General features: G+C 42.8%; 2 protein-coding genes across 7 annotated transcripts in view; one reads left to right on the top strand and one right to left on the bottom strand.

The window, feature by feature from the left end:
* Positions 1–15,102, top strand: part of LOC128892114 (stress-activated protein kinase JNK) — a 123,564-nt gene that overhangs the window by 49,102 nt on the left and 59,360 nt on the right. The gene's annotated exons all lie outside the window — the stretch shown is intronic.
* LOC128892139 (uncharacterized) lies at positions 4,643–6,875 on the bottom strand. The gene is made up of 2 exons (XM_054152287.1): positions 6,774–6,875; positions 4,643–5,288 (listed from the first exon to the last, which is right to left on the bottom strand). Exons 1-2 carry the CDS (start codon positions 6,786–6,788, stop codon positions 5,010–5,012), a joined length of 294 nt encoding a protein of 97 aa, XP_054008262.1. The 5' UTR covers positions 6,789–6,875; the 3' UTR covers positions 4,643–5,009.

Genomic DNA, 15,102 nt, shown 5'->3' with positions numbered 1-15,102 from the left:
TGAAGTTTCATTCGGTATGGGTAGTTTAAGGTTTAGGATGATTAACGACGCGATTGACGGGTATGCTTTTAGAGAAATCTAAAAGAATTTATTTATTTATTTTATGGGAAGGGATGCCTTCGATTTTTACGGTTCTAGATTGTTGACGGATTAGTAGGTCCGATTTCTAATATTGGCACTTCAAAATGTTAGGGTGGGACCGTTAATTGCAGACAATTACACTTTCACGTTCCGTTAGTCTCATAAGTATTCGTATCCTCTATATCTATTGAAGAACTTTGTCTAATTTAAACGATAGGCTTCTGTTTATTCAAATACAATTTTCCATTATAAATATATACATGAATAGAGGTTACAGATGCTTATGGGATTGACTGTAATTCTAAAAGAAAGGGTGTAGCAGTTAGGGTCTTAGCAATTATTAAGGGTAGAAAATAAATAATTTACTTTTTGTGGGTGGTAATTACAAACAACCCTGTGAGTGGCACCTATCAAAAATTCATACGACAGGGACTGGATATTTTCACTATAACAGTCTAATTGCTTATAAAAAAATGTTAAATAATAAATAGAATACTTTTAAGGAAAATTGTATGATATCGATTACAAAATTGTTGAAGCTGGTTGCCTCCTTGTCGTATGCATAGCTGTATCGATACGCCGGGACCGATTGCCTATCCTTATCCTGCTAGACCCTTTATTTCACGGGAAAGAGTGCGTTCACTTGTGAGGCATTTTGTTCTAAACTTGTAAGTCTGGTTCAGAAGCCCTGGACGCAATTAAACATACCCGAAAGGAATTCTTTCCGTTGGCATTGCTGTTCAGCTCGCGAGAAAACACAGCAAGTTTATCTGTCAGTCGCCCCGGTAACAAATTGAAGCACCGTCCTAGCGTGTAAACAGCGCACGCGAATTAGGGGCCGCTCGTTGAGAGACTCTCGGACGTGTTTACTCATCGGAATTCATATTAGCAGGGGTGCATGCACCTCGGGCGGAGCATTAGTGTGTTCCAGACAGCTTTTCTACTTCGGTCGCAGCTGCGACAGATGCGCTGCTCCGTACTACGAGGCGGAGCATGGCAGACATCGTGTTGTTTCTTCCAAATTGCTCATTGCGCGATATAATCGAGATTTTGGGTCGCTCTTATGGAAAAAGCTTTTCAGTTGGCGGCGAGATAAGTTTCTGTATCCAAGTGATAGGAAAAGTTCTCGAAAAGGAATCGAGACAGTTAAATATTAATATGTTTTGATATTTAGAAGTTATATAGATGCAAATGGTTTCACCCTCAAAGCGTGTAACTACCTCGGTCTTGCAAAAACAGTTGCAGAGTAAACTTCACGAATTTTTAACATGAAAGTTCGTATAGAAAAGTAACTGAACGAAATAAGAAAATCAAATTGTCTAACTTGCTTAATTACAGGTTTTATTAAAGTGCATGCGTACTTTAATCTCCGGCTTAATTTGATTTTTGAAATGACAATAAAAATTTTGTTTCAGACATTTTTTTATTTTATTGAGCACCTATCTACTAGCATTTTATACGTGTATCGAAACTACTAACAGACCTATCCCAGACCATCCTCTCTGGTCCCTTGATGTATGAAAAAAAAAAAAAAACTCGACACTCCTGACAAACGAAAAACAGATACAACAGCGCGAATGTGAAATATATCTGCGTAAATGTAACCGTGTATTACCCCAGTGAATCGAGGAGTAGGAGAGTGCCTTTTCGGTAGTGCACTCTATCGTAATCCAAAGATGGTAACTCCGTTTCGCGCTATAGTTGACAAAGTCGCCTCATGTCTCGATGCTCGACGCAAGGTCCCCCGCGAATTGCACGACACTTTGGAAATAGAAAGCTTTGCTATTCCGAAGCGCGGCTGTCGCGCTCGTGGCAAGGTACGTGACATAGTTCTCGATGGGGGACAGTCCCTAATGCTGACAGCTCGAAAATCGACAGTTTAGAGAAACGTGGATGCAACGTGCGAGGAAATTGAGGTGTCATCGAACATCGAAACGGATCTGGTCAAAATTTACGCCCGGCTCTCCCTTGTCGTTCTGAACTCTCGAATTTCTGCGTTTATTTTTCCCCGATACTTTTTCGTGATCGAATCCAGGATCGCGAGATCCTTCGATCGCAAGCGTGGAGAGAAAGCGTGACAGTTCGAAAAAAAAAAAAAGTATTCGAATTCGTATGCGCGACTCGTCGGGCGTCGATTTTGTTTCTTTCACTGGAATCTCGAGGTCTGAAAACGTCTGCACTTGAGGTTATCTCGGAACTGGGCGAAGAATGCTTTATGGTTTAGATACTAGAGGATGAATATTTTTTTATCCGCAGATCGTTCAATTAAGAATAGAATCTGGATTAGGGAATGAATTATTTCTTATTGAAGAAATTTGTCGAATTTAAATGAATTCTTCATGTTTCCAAACGAATTTCTTCAATAGAGGGTAGGAATATTTACGAGACTGACTGTATTTCAACGTTTGTTCCTTTTACAAAAATGATACACTTTCCCTAAAGATATTGTTCATTCCAAAGTATCGGTGTTCACAATTTTTTAGAACAAACGAATCTTTTCCGAAACCTGTAACGCGCAATCGGCAGTCTTCGCCAAGATCTTGTAATCCATCGAACAACTAATTGATAAACGCCGACGAGGGTCGCCGTAGCGGTAATAGCAGGTCGAGAATTTGGAAACGCTCGCGACGAACGGCTTCCCTAAATCATTTGTTGAGTTAATTTAGCCGCGTCCACGGCTAACTGGTTTCACTTCGCCGGGTGTTTCCGGTAGGTACGGTTGATTTGTCGCCTGGATGGGAAACCGAAAACCACAAAGTCCTTCGCCGCCTCGGAGGGTGCGAACATCGAGGAAACTCGAAATAATCTTGGAGCACAATTTAACGCGGCCAAACGCTACGCCGACCGAGCTTAATTACCAAGCCGGGACAGCGAACGACGGCAATTAAAAGTTTCGAAGCGGTCGATGCCCATATTTCGGGATCCCGCGGGTAGGCATATTCCCTATTTATGGATCCAGACATAACTGAAATTCTTATCTGGATTTCAGCCAAGGAGGTGCATTTCACTTTTTCTCCAAACTTCGTGAAAAGGACGTATATTCGGGTACCATCCCACTGTTAAAAATGTATTGATAGATGAGACGGATAGTAGGGGAAAGAAAGTAGCCAATGTTACTTATTAACAGGGTAGGGACTCCTTTTGCTACTTGAGATACATAACAGCTTAACCTTTTAGCCTACGATCCTTGGAGTCTTTCATAGGACGTGTCTAGATCGTGTTTTTCATGTTCATTCAAATACTGTATCACGATTCTCACACGTTGTTATAGGTTAAAAGTTTAGGGCGAACCAACATGGTTTTGCACCATCTTATGAGCTTATAAAGCATCGTTCCTATCATAATCAATTGCTTCATACCAATCCACTTCCAATATTTCATTAAAATGTCACTTTATACTCCTACTCATACTCCTCCTCCTACTCATCTCAGTTGAAATAAGTCTCCAAAAAGGTCTCATTTCATATTACTAAATCTACTTCTTGTCCCAACACTCCTCCGCACGTGAAAACTACCGTCGCCATGTTTACGCGCCGACTTATCCCCAGCTTCCGTCGCTTCTCGTTCGCCAAACTCGCGTCTTGCCGTTCCCGAAAGCTCTTCGAGGGTTCGATTTTTCCATTCGGGATTCGGGAACTCGCAACGCCGAAACCCGTCCTCAAACGAAGCGAGCGCTCCATCGAGTTGTCGAGAGGGTTGGCGAGCCGGTCGTGCTGCCAAATATGCGACGCGACGGTAAGCCCACAGTAGAATGGTATCCGAGAAATGCGTTTCACCGCTCGGCGACGAGAGAAGAAAACACGAAAGGGACGGAGCAGAGCTGTCTGTGAATTGTTTTTAAGGTTTCCTCGAGTGACGGGGGAACTCTGCGTTTTCGCAAAAAGCATTCGGATAGACGTACGTACATGCCCTGCGATTCTCGGATGTCGAACGGAGCCAGGAACATTCTCGAAGCTCCTTCACTGCTCAGTTTCGGTGATCCCTCGACATTGCGTCGCGGAGATGTGAAGACGACACTGTAAACTGAAGGCACCTTTGTACAGAACGACAGGATAGGAAGAGTAAAGAAAAATTGGAGAAATAAAAATGAAAAGACAAGTGTATTCACTTACAGACATTTCACTGGGAGAATATCTATATGTTAAATTGATTTATTAAATGATCAATTTTAAAATACGTTGTAAATTAGCAGAGGGATATATCCTGAATCTACCTCAGTGGTGAATTAATCTCAAAGAGACACGTTTAATGGTGACTAATCTACTCGTGATTAAAGCAATTTTTAAACTATTCCAACACACGAACAGTTTGTAGAAAGTGTTTCTCGGAACGAGGATTGACTTTTTCAACTAGTCTTCCACCGCGTTGGGCTTCGGCCGTGTTGATCGCACCATCAGTAGATAGTGTTCCTCGACATTATTATACATAGATCGTTCAAGAACCAATCGAGTTCGGAGGAAGTGCCATTAAGGGCGGAGTATGTGGGACGCGTAATGGGATAAAGACGAGGAGTAGGTCTCTGTAGACATTCGGCAAGTGGGGCACATTCGAACGACGGTACTATGGTTTGCAACGAAACTTTATTACATGTCTTATGATACACAGCACGATACATATACGTACGTTTGTATATATAAGTATACCTATAATCTAATTGTTAGTAGAGCGTTGAAGAATGCTGGCAACGTTCTCGCTGTTGATACACATAATTTTGTACACGATCGAGAATTCTTCGATGGAAATTGTCCAAATTGGTGGCGGATCATCGTTGATCCTTGCGTTGCGATGCGAGCATCCTTCAGGCCGTGTCATTCGTGCATCTCGATCAAATCTGGAGAGCTCTCGGTGGAGCTGTCGAGATCGGTGCAGTCGTCGCGTTTAGGTGGGCAGTCCGGTCGTTGACGGAGATGGCGGTGGTCGATCAGGCTTTAAAGGACGTAGTACGGTGCGGAGTAAGCCGAAGCGTAATAAGGGTAGCCTGCGTACGCCGCGTAAGGGTAGCTGTAGGCGGACGTGTACGCGACCGGGGCGGTGTACGCGCTGTAGGCTACAGGCGCGGTGTACGCCGCGCTCAACAGCAACCCTCTCTTGTTCCTCGCCGCGAGTTCAGCTTCCGGCGCCAGCGACTCGCTCTTGACCGGCTCGATCGACTCCGTTTCCAGGGGTTTCGCCAGAGCTACGCCGACCAGGGCGAGCAAAACGACAGCCTGAAAATGGTGACACGAATCTCGTCAAATAAAACATTTTTAGCTAGCGGCAGACTTAATTAAATATTTTGACGATATTTGCATCTCGAGCCTAGGTTTACGGACCACACAGAAATTTCAAGTTAACACACTCGCGACCGACAGATACTTTACGTTCCTAATACCGAGTACCGACGAAAATAATAAAATTCGTTAGTACATATGTACATATTGTATGTGTATACGTGATGTCTATTTATGTACATAGTTATAATGAATCATTTATTTGGAAACATCATCAAACCTGTCATTTAATTTGGACACATTTCTTCGATAGACATAGAGTATAGTATATATTTAGAATAAAAAATGTATTTGGACACATCAAACCTATCAATTAATTTAGACAAATACTTATGGGATCGACTGTATGTAGCGTATAAAATAAAAAGATTTTCATAATGGCTTCATAACCAGAAATAGAATTCGAAGTGACGTGTCGCGAATGTGTTGAGAGCCAGAACCATTTACATTTTGTCCACGTAAAGTGTCAAGGCATACGATCAAACTACTTCGGTAATAAACATAAACGCGATCGAAATGTTCTTAAGAAGGAACGTGAGAGAGAAAAGCAACGCAGTGGAGATACTTTGAGTCTCCGTAAAGCTAGTTTTAATCAGAGGTCGAAACAGCTTTGGAACTTGGTCGGTAGATTCGGTTGAAACAGTTGAAATTGGAACTTTAATGGCGAACGATCTCACGTTTGAAGCTTTCGAGTTGAACGGGCAAATGGCAATTTTAGTTTGAATACGGTTTGTTAGGAACGAATATAATACGTAGACGGGAAAAGATTCACTTTCACGTACACTTTGAAAATCTCGATGTTCTTTGTTATTATGTATAGCACGATATTATACTGTCAAGTGGAAGTATTGCCTACACTATAAATATGGTGTTTCATTTATTTCTTGAAACTTTTTCGAATAAAAGTCCCGAGATAACTGTTTCCACGGAACTTCTATTATGAGAGTTCTAAAATATCTGTTCTGCGAGAGCAGTTTTTTAAAAAGTTCCCGTGGCGCTAGTTCCTCTCGAAATATATCACAAAAACGAATGTTTTTATTACAGAATGTCACAGAAACGAATATCAACTATTTCTTTTTCCCCTCCTGTCAGATCTAACGAGTCAGACACTTAGTTTCTTTGGGATATTCGAAGTAGATCGACGCAACTTTTCACGAAACTAAAGACGGGATGTAGTAGCCCGTATGCTAACCGTGGATCGAGTTAAATTGTTCCCAGTTTCGGAAGCAAATACACCCCGAAGCGTCGGAACGGAGCCTCGTAACCCCGACGTACGAACTTCATCGAGAATATTCGTAATTTTGGTACGAATTCTAATCGTTTCGAAGTTGCCCCGGGAGCAGAATGCGCGGCTCGAACGTGTCGTCCCGTGTTATGGAGATTAAGCTTGCACGGTAAATGAGTTTAAGCGCGTTTACTCACTGCGATGCACTTCATGTTGTACGTTGGAGAGGAGGTGACAAGCTTGAAAGGCCGATGAAAATCGATTGATGCTCGAAACACCGGACTGGCCCTCTTTTATACCTATCCGATCGCGTCGACGTGGATACGTGCATCGACTGGCGATGTTTACCTCGCGTAATCGTGCATAATTATTAACCTCTCGGCGTTTGTTCGTCGCAGGGCTGCATCGGGAACGCGTAGCCTCGGTTGGGTCCGCTCGTTGCTGACGAAGTTGAGTAACGCGGCCTTGGCCATTGTCCAAACCGAGACACGGGAATCGTTGGACGTTCCGCCGATTTTCGAGGTTTTCGTAACGCTTGAATCACGAATGCGGACTGCTTCGCACCGCGAGTGCATACGAAAGTATTGCGGCAAGCGCGATTTTCGTGAATCTTGTAGTAGATCTTGCTCTACGGGTTCTTGACATTGCATTAGAACCACAAGTTTCAATGGTTTTGGTCGAATTTGATGGTGACATACAGTCAGTCGCGAGTGTATGCGTACCTCCTATGTTTATTAAAGAAATTTGTCGAAATTAAATGACAGAATTGATCTATTCACCCAATTTTTTCATTATAAATATGTACATGCGTAAAGTTTATTCATGTATGTATTTATAATGAAACATTTATTTAGAAACATCAAAACTATCGTTTATTATAACAATTTGAACAAATTTCTTCAATAGATATATGAATACTTATGGGGCTGACCGTATGTAAGGTATGCATTTTAATATTGCACGTGCATCTGGTTACAATAGCATCTATATATACTTCTACATTTTTCAATAACTACTATCAACGGAAAAAGTGTCTTTTACTCAAAAATATTTAATCCTTGGTATCATTTGAAAATGTTTGACTTATATCTATTTCTCGTCTGGTCTTGAAGCATCTATGCGTTTCTAGTAAAGAACAGTTCCAAAGGATGTAATCTATCCGTTTTTGTAACGAATGTATCGGAAAGACGTGGAACCATTTCGAAACAAATCTACATCTACGTGGACGATGTCGAAGAACGGCCGACCTTGCGGATAGGTCGTCGTGGCGATCCCTTGTCCAGAGTGGGAGTACAGTTCCCCTATTGAAATTCTATTCGGGCGAGTTACGCGCAACCTCGTCGCGTGTAGTCATTTTCACGACGACGATTTAGCTATTCCGTCCTTGTATCCAATTGGTCCTCGTTTGCGGCCACGAAACCTAAATAGCGCGTCGTTCGACGGGTGAACGCGAAGGGCCCGGAAGAGGAGTCGTTCACGCTTCTCGAAAATTCATAAACCGGGGAGATCCAATTTGGAGAAGCTCCGATCGATACCATTGAATTTCCCGTTTCTGTCGAACTTGCTGAAACGCGTGTGCGATAGGGGCACCAGGCAAAATGAAATTTGAAAACCCCGTCGATAGAAAGATGAGTAAAGGACATGTTTAAATACAAGATGGCAAAACAAATTAATTATACGACGTTACAGAAGCGTCTGAGTCAGAACGATAATTCAGAAATAATGTAGACACTTATAGGTCAAATTAAATTACAGATTGTACATACTGATTTATATAAAAATGTCAAAGGAGAAGAAAGTCGAGGACGAATATTATTGTATAGAGAACAAATTTACTATTTGAAGTAGATTCATTCGACTAAGAACATCGAATTAGAACTAAAAATTCCACTTTTCTAACTGTAATACTGTACGATAAGAAATTGTCCTGTTACTGTTACGAGAGTGATGTAAATTGCGCGAATGACGAGCAGCTTCAAATGTGAAGAATGAATCGATTTGTTCCACGTTTATTCCTCGATTTCTTCCAGTAAAAAAATGCTTCAAGTGCCCCACTGGCCAGAAGAGGGGCTAAAAAACGTCGAAGTAGGAGTCTTTCGGGAGGCAGGGAGGCACAGGCTCGTCGGAGCGTCGTTGACTCGTTATTCTCGGCGAGATGATGACGTCGGCGGCGACGGCGACGACGCGATGCGCCGCGAAGTGGGCAATAACGGCGTCGAGAGGACGGAAACGATAACGTTTAAGTAGCGCGTCGAGTATATCGCGCGCACCAGCACCAAGAAAATTTGATTAAAGACGCGAAAAGGTAGCTCGACGGTTTTCCTCGGTTATGTTAATGCTCGCAGGGCGGCCGCGTTTCCTTTGCTCGTTAACCGGAAGAAAGAAAGGACGGACAAATTATCGGGCTTTGCTTACTCTGGCAAGCGACTAGACGTTTGAGTAATACGTGCCCAGTTGCCGAGATCAGACATTTAGCACGAGTGCGACGAAAAATTGACAAAGACGAATACCTGCGACACAATACCTTCCGACGGTTCGCGGAACTTTGTCAGGGAAACTAAAAGTAACGTGAGGATATCTAATTTTAGATTTCTCGAATGCATTGTTTCGGTGTCACTTTTGCAATGCTATCATTGCAGAGGATGGTTGGAAATTGAGAAGTAAGGGGGTAAATTTGGAAACCTCTCTTTAGTATGTTGATTTGAGAAAAAATTAAAATATACTAACAGGAAGACAGAATCTAATTAGATGAAACGGAGACAATGGCGGTCCTTGTATATGGTATTATTAACACATTCGTGACCGGCAGATATTTTACGTTTCTAATACCCAGTACTGGCAAAAATATTAAGCCTTAGAAGCCTGATTTTTTAAATTAAATTTAAAAAAAATATCATTGCATTTATTATTTGAACGGTGTGAAGAGGCTCAGACGCACTTTCGCGAGTGTTGATTCTCCTTACACGTTGCTTTTGTCACTGACAGGTAAACATCTTGCGCGTAGCTATCTCGATACTGTACGCAGAACATACTTGTATACCCAGCTTCAAAACTATGAGAATAAATTTCGCTATCTTCCCGTACCTGTCCAGGCTGCTTCCGCTCCGAGCGTGTTTGCACGGCACTTGCCGTCTATTTAGTTTCTTCCCGTTGGAGGGTCTTGGACGAAGAAGGGGAATAAATACGACGGTTTAATCAACGTCCAATTTCTCCGCGAGAGAAAAAGGCAACGACGAACAGTCAATATCGGATCCGTCTAAACAGGAGTAAGGTTCGATCAATGTCCAGGGGCGAATCTATCGATACGGGGGCTGTATCGCTTCGTTCCACGTCCCATGCGATTTCGCGATTGGCTATTCACCGAACTGCCGTCGTAAAGCGCGGATAAAAAGGGTTCTAAAACGAATCCGAAGCTCCTCCGATCCATAGCCGCGGAAAGCGTATTCTCGACGCATCCGTGCAACTACTCAGCCTTTGGGACGCGACGAAAGAGATTTTTCCTCCCCAAAGCGAAGATTTCGTCTCGTCGGTTCGCGCACGAACCGCCCCTTGTTCCGTTTCTACTTCTCCCGGAACGAAGATTTTTAATTAAAACTGCATCGAGTACCTGCAACTTTCTTTAGGAGCTTCTTTCCGTCATCGGCGAATTCATCGATTTCTTTAACGGAGCGAACGATCCCAGACGCGGAATACCGTTATACTTTAATCGAGGCATTTCCTCGATCGCTCCTCAATGACCGGCATTTCGATTAGTTGGCGTTTCGGGCGCAGCCGAGCGGAAAATGGACGAGACGTTTTTCGTTAGGAGACTTTTCCAGCTCGTGCTTCTCCCGACAGATCAGTTTTTAGAATGATTATGCTCGTGGATCTTTTCGTTTCGTAAGCCCTCTGTTGCATGAATTATTTCGACATCCATGGAGTATTATGTCGGTGCAAAAGCAACTGCTGTTTTTAATCTTTAGCTTTGAATGACTATAATTTTTTTTGATCATAAACTTTATTCATCAAAATAAAGATCATTAGATACCATTAGCGATATTCTGACCAAAGATCTCGTTGATATTGCAAGTCGTTTCTGCCCCTTTTTGAACTCTTTTGAACTCGTGCAGAAACATTGCTCGTAACTGTTGCTTTTCTAGCATTGCTAAACTAAACAAAATATATCTTATATCAACAATTATGTAATATTTGTGCCAATGAAGTTTGACAATGTAAAGTTTAACAATATGAAAACCACAATTCCATTGCACCAACTTATTAATTGAGCCGTCCACCACACAAATCTCGAAACCACCACCTCGAAACTCTTTCAGTGTTAATTTTGATCTCTAAAATTCAGCGGAATTAATTCGTACGCGACAAAAACATTTCCCTATTGTCTCGTCTTCCCAAATCTGTAGAACCGCCGTAGCCTCGAGATATTCACACGCAAATTGCGCGTCTAGCTGAATTTCGCAAGAATTTCTTTTCATCGCGTTCCAAGTCAGGCACACCGCGCAATGGAGGGTTAGGCTTATTATTTGCGGGTAGGTATTTTTTTCGGGAGCAACGGCCGAGGCGATTTCCGCGTCAAGTTCGCTACGTGCAGCGAGAATGCACGGCGCATGCACGGACGCCGAGCGTCGCGGCGAGGCTCGTGGAAAAGGAGAATCGCAGCCGGTGGAGTGCCGCCATTGTTTCGTCGGTCTTTAGAACACTCTCCGCATTAGCGTCGTGAATTGGTACAATGCCGGGAGCTCTCTCTTTTTCTCCTCTTTAACTACTTTTTCCTTCCCCTTTCGCCTGTTTCTTCCCTTCTTTTCCCGTATTCTTCGTTTCCGTCCGTCGCTTACCAGCTACGTACCACTTTTCGCTCTCCACCGTCGACGCTTCTCCTCGGACTTCTCTTCTTCGTCTCGACTTCCTTTCTCCGCGGGAAAGGACAGCATCGTAATCGAGACAAATTTCGAGAAAGTTCGCGGAAATACGAGGCAACTCGAAACATTAGCGGAGACGATTACGTCGCGATTCACGTTTCCTCGTAAAACATTTTCTTGAATTTTCACGAATAACGAACGTTCAAAAAACAAACTGCAACTGGTAGCCACCGGTACTTGAACCGATTCTGCTCGATGTTAACATTGGAATTTATAATATACCTTCGATTTTTCATTGACAAACTAATATATACATGCGTGGAGTTCATTCATGTACATATTTACAATGAAAAATTGATTTGTCATAGCAACGTCTATGACAATCGGGCATGAACTTATGCAATCATCTAGTAGATACGAATACTTACGGGACTAAACTGTATATGTCCAACAATGGTCGAAGGGTTTAAACCAGACTGAATTATCCATAAAATATAAAAATCTGTGTACGTGCAGCGCCCTCGACATACCCTGCGATTGATCGATTCGAAACCGTTGTCAATTTAATTTTAGCATCCTCCGAGTGTCCTCTGCCATTTTCCCTTCTCCGGTATTTTTTCTACGCCGACGCGTTTTTACGCGCGAAAAGCAATCGAACGAAATCGACGAAGCCTGGCACGCGTTAGCCGGCACAACTATTTCGGGAAATCCAATAGAGAAGGCTCGATCTCCCCTATTTCCGTGGCATTTGCGAAGAGGGATCTTCGGAAAGCGCAAAACGTCGCTCGTTCCTCTAGCTTGGTGATTTCTCGTCAGCCGTTGAGCCGGCTTGACAAACGACGGACATTATCCGGTTCGGCGTGGCTCGCCGTTGCGTTAACGATAAATCGCCATCCCGATAATTAATAACCCGCCTTTGGGGCGCATCGTCTGATTATAAATAGCGGGGAGAATATCGCGGCGGGACGCGTTTCAGCCAGCTTTTCGGGCTGGTACCGATCAGGAAACGGACAGCGACTGGTTCGAGTCGTTCGTCTAATCCCTCGAACCGTGAGACTTTATTAATATACGTACCCGACAGGACAATGGATACCTTTGTCCACCACGTCACTGTAATTGTAGCCAATGCAAGCATCGCGATGGTGATCGAACACCTCCGAGAACGTCTAATTCGGGAGTATTTAGATTTTGGACCTGGGGTCCTCTTTATTAAGACGTTGGCTGCCAGACTCGCGAAAATTTCTCCCAGTAAAATTTCGTCTCGAGACTGTGCACTATTTAATTCACAAGTGCCATCAAAATTTATTTTCATTATCGTCTATCACTTTTGAAATTAATTTGTTTAGTTTCTTACTGAAAAGTCCTGTTATCTATTTCTGGGCAACGTGGCGACCGTGTTAATATACACCTGCAAAAGGAGAATAGAAATATTTGTTGATGGCACAGCTATAATTGAACCATTGCACAAGTCGATTAACTCCGCTTTTTCGAAAATCTGAAATTTAAGTGTCAAAGCACTTGGTATAGTCATCATTTTCCTAAATAATAAAGATTAACACCATTAAACGACAAACATTATTACATCGCGTTATAATTATTATTATTTCTACATTATTTCATTGCATTTCTCAACCTTTTGATCTATGGAGTTAATCGATTTGTGCAATAAACGGCTCGATTGTACCAAATGAAAGCATCACCAGCAGGAATATTTAAATCGAGTGCAATTATTTAGATATTATTGCTCTCCTATTTGCCCTCCAAAACGGTAAACCTCTACCAATATCTGACGAATATGAGTACTGTAACGTAAACGCAAGGCGTGGATGATAACCTTGCATATTTGCACGCGCAATCTTCCTTTGTTTACGCACCACATTCTCCGCTTTATTATTTCCGTTTCTAGCTCCAAGCAGTGCAAGTACGAACATATCGTCAACCGATGGATGCCACTTCCTACATAATAAATAATAATAACAAGCCCACGCGTTCAATATACGAGAAGAACTTTCGGAATTTTCAATAAAAGATTGCTCGCTGAGCGAATGGGCAATGAAGACAGTGGCGGGAATAAGTATCCTACGATCGAGGATCGATAGGATAGTCGCCGGGCAAAGTTTTCGAGCAAACGTCAAGAGTCAACGTGTCGCGGTAGGAGGACGGCAACTCGAGCGGATTTCTCGCCGTATTTGCTCGGCAAAGTCCGCAATCTGTGAACATATTGGCTTCGGTGTCGCGCTTATATTCATATCCCGCCCAGGTGACCTTTGCGGCCCGTGATTTAGAAGATCTGATTTTTCTCAGCTATCGGAGAAATTTATTCTAAAGCGAATTTTATCCGAAAAGAAATATAAGCCTTTTTAATAAAAGTTATACTTGCTTTATCTACTAGATCAACTTGCCTATATATTTCTGTATGAAACTTAACAATTACCATTTCATAATTAACAAGAGTAAAGCGTAAAGCAGTCATCTCGAAAATCTTGACTCATAACGAATCAGAAGCCATGGATTATTCAACCGAAATCAAAACCTGCAAGAATTGTTCCAATATCATGTTAACAGGCTCAATGATTATAACACTCTCGTAAATTCGTATTGTTAGTATAATAATAGATTCTCGCCGCTCATTAAAATAAATGAAATACGCAAACCATCGGTCTTCTTAAAATGAGAATAAAAACTAACTTCAACTCGGCAGCCAAGGGTCTGCTACGCCTATCCTGATGTACGGTACGCGAGAGATTATTCCATCTCGTCAGCGCAGAAGTCGCGGTTTCGAGCCGCGAAGTGGAAAACGCTCCGAATTTATGGCTCGAGCCAGATGGGGAAAGGCGAAGGAAAGGAAACGATAGCGGAGAAGAACCAGCACGCGCGAGGGGGGAAGATAAATTTCAATTTATTGGCCGAAGAAGCCTTCTTGCAGCGATGTTCGATCGGGCAATATCTAACGGGCCTTCGACGAAGACTTCGAATTTTTCAGGGAAAAGACCTCGCTCTTCAATTTTAATACGAGTATAGATTTTTAGAGACACGTGTAAGTAAAATTCAACGAACCTCGAATTATACGGCGTATGTTAACCTGTCTGTGAAGTCGTTTGCTTTCTTTATTTCTGGTTAGGAGGACATGTCCACCTAACATGTCTACAAACCCTCTGTATTAATGTGTGCCCGCAGGGGGGCTGTAGCTGCGCCTGGGCGCAGCTGCAGTACGGGTTTGGCGAATCCGAGGCACCCGAGCTCCTTCTAGCTCCATTGAGCCTTAGAATACAGGAATAAGAAAATAATAATAAACACATGTTACGTTAACGCGAGTTAAGTAGAATGTGGTGTCTGACCATTAGTCTGACCCAGTACAGAATAAGCTCCTTGTTTCTCTTCGGGATACTTTTGCCAGGCGAATTCTTTCGGCATCCGAAGGATATCGACGCTCTGGTTTTCTCGTTTGGAACGAACTGCAACAGTGTAAGGGATAATCTGGAGAAACGGTTAGGATTTGGGGGTAGACGGATCCGTGGAACGGAAGTCCGTAGCTCGGGCATAGTCACGACGCGCGTAAGCAAAAGCCTCGCTTAGTCGGCAGTTTCAATTAAGTATCGAGCTTTCGCTGACGAGGCACACGATCTCTCTCTCTCTCTCTCTCTCTCTCTCTCTCTCTCTCTCTCTCTCT

This window comes from Hylaeus anthracinus, unplaced genomic scaffold (genome assembly GCF_026225885.1).
Source record: "Hylaeus anthracinus isolate JK02 unplaced genomic scaffold, UHH_iyHylAnth1.0_haploid 12002, whole genome shotgun sequence".
NCBI lineage: Eukaryota > Metazoa > Arthropoda > Insecta > Hymenoptera > Colletidae > Hylaeus > Hylaeus anthracinus.
Note: the sequence above shows the minus strand (reverse complement) of the source record. Positions and strands in the feature narration are given on the sequence as shown.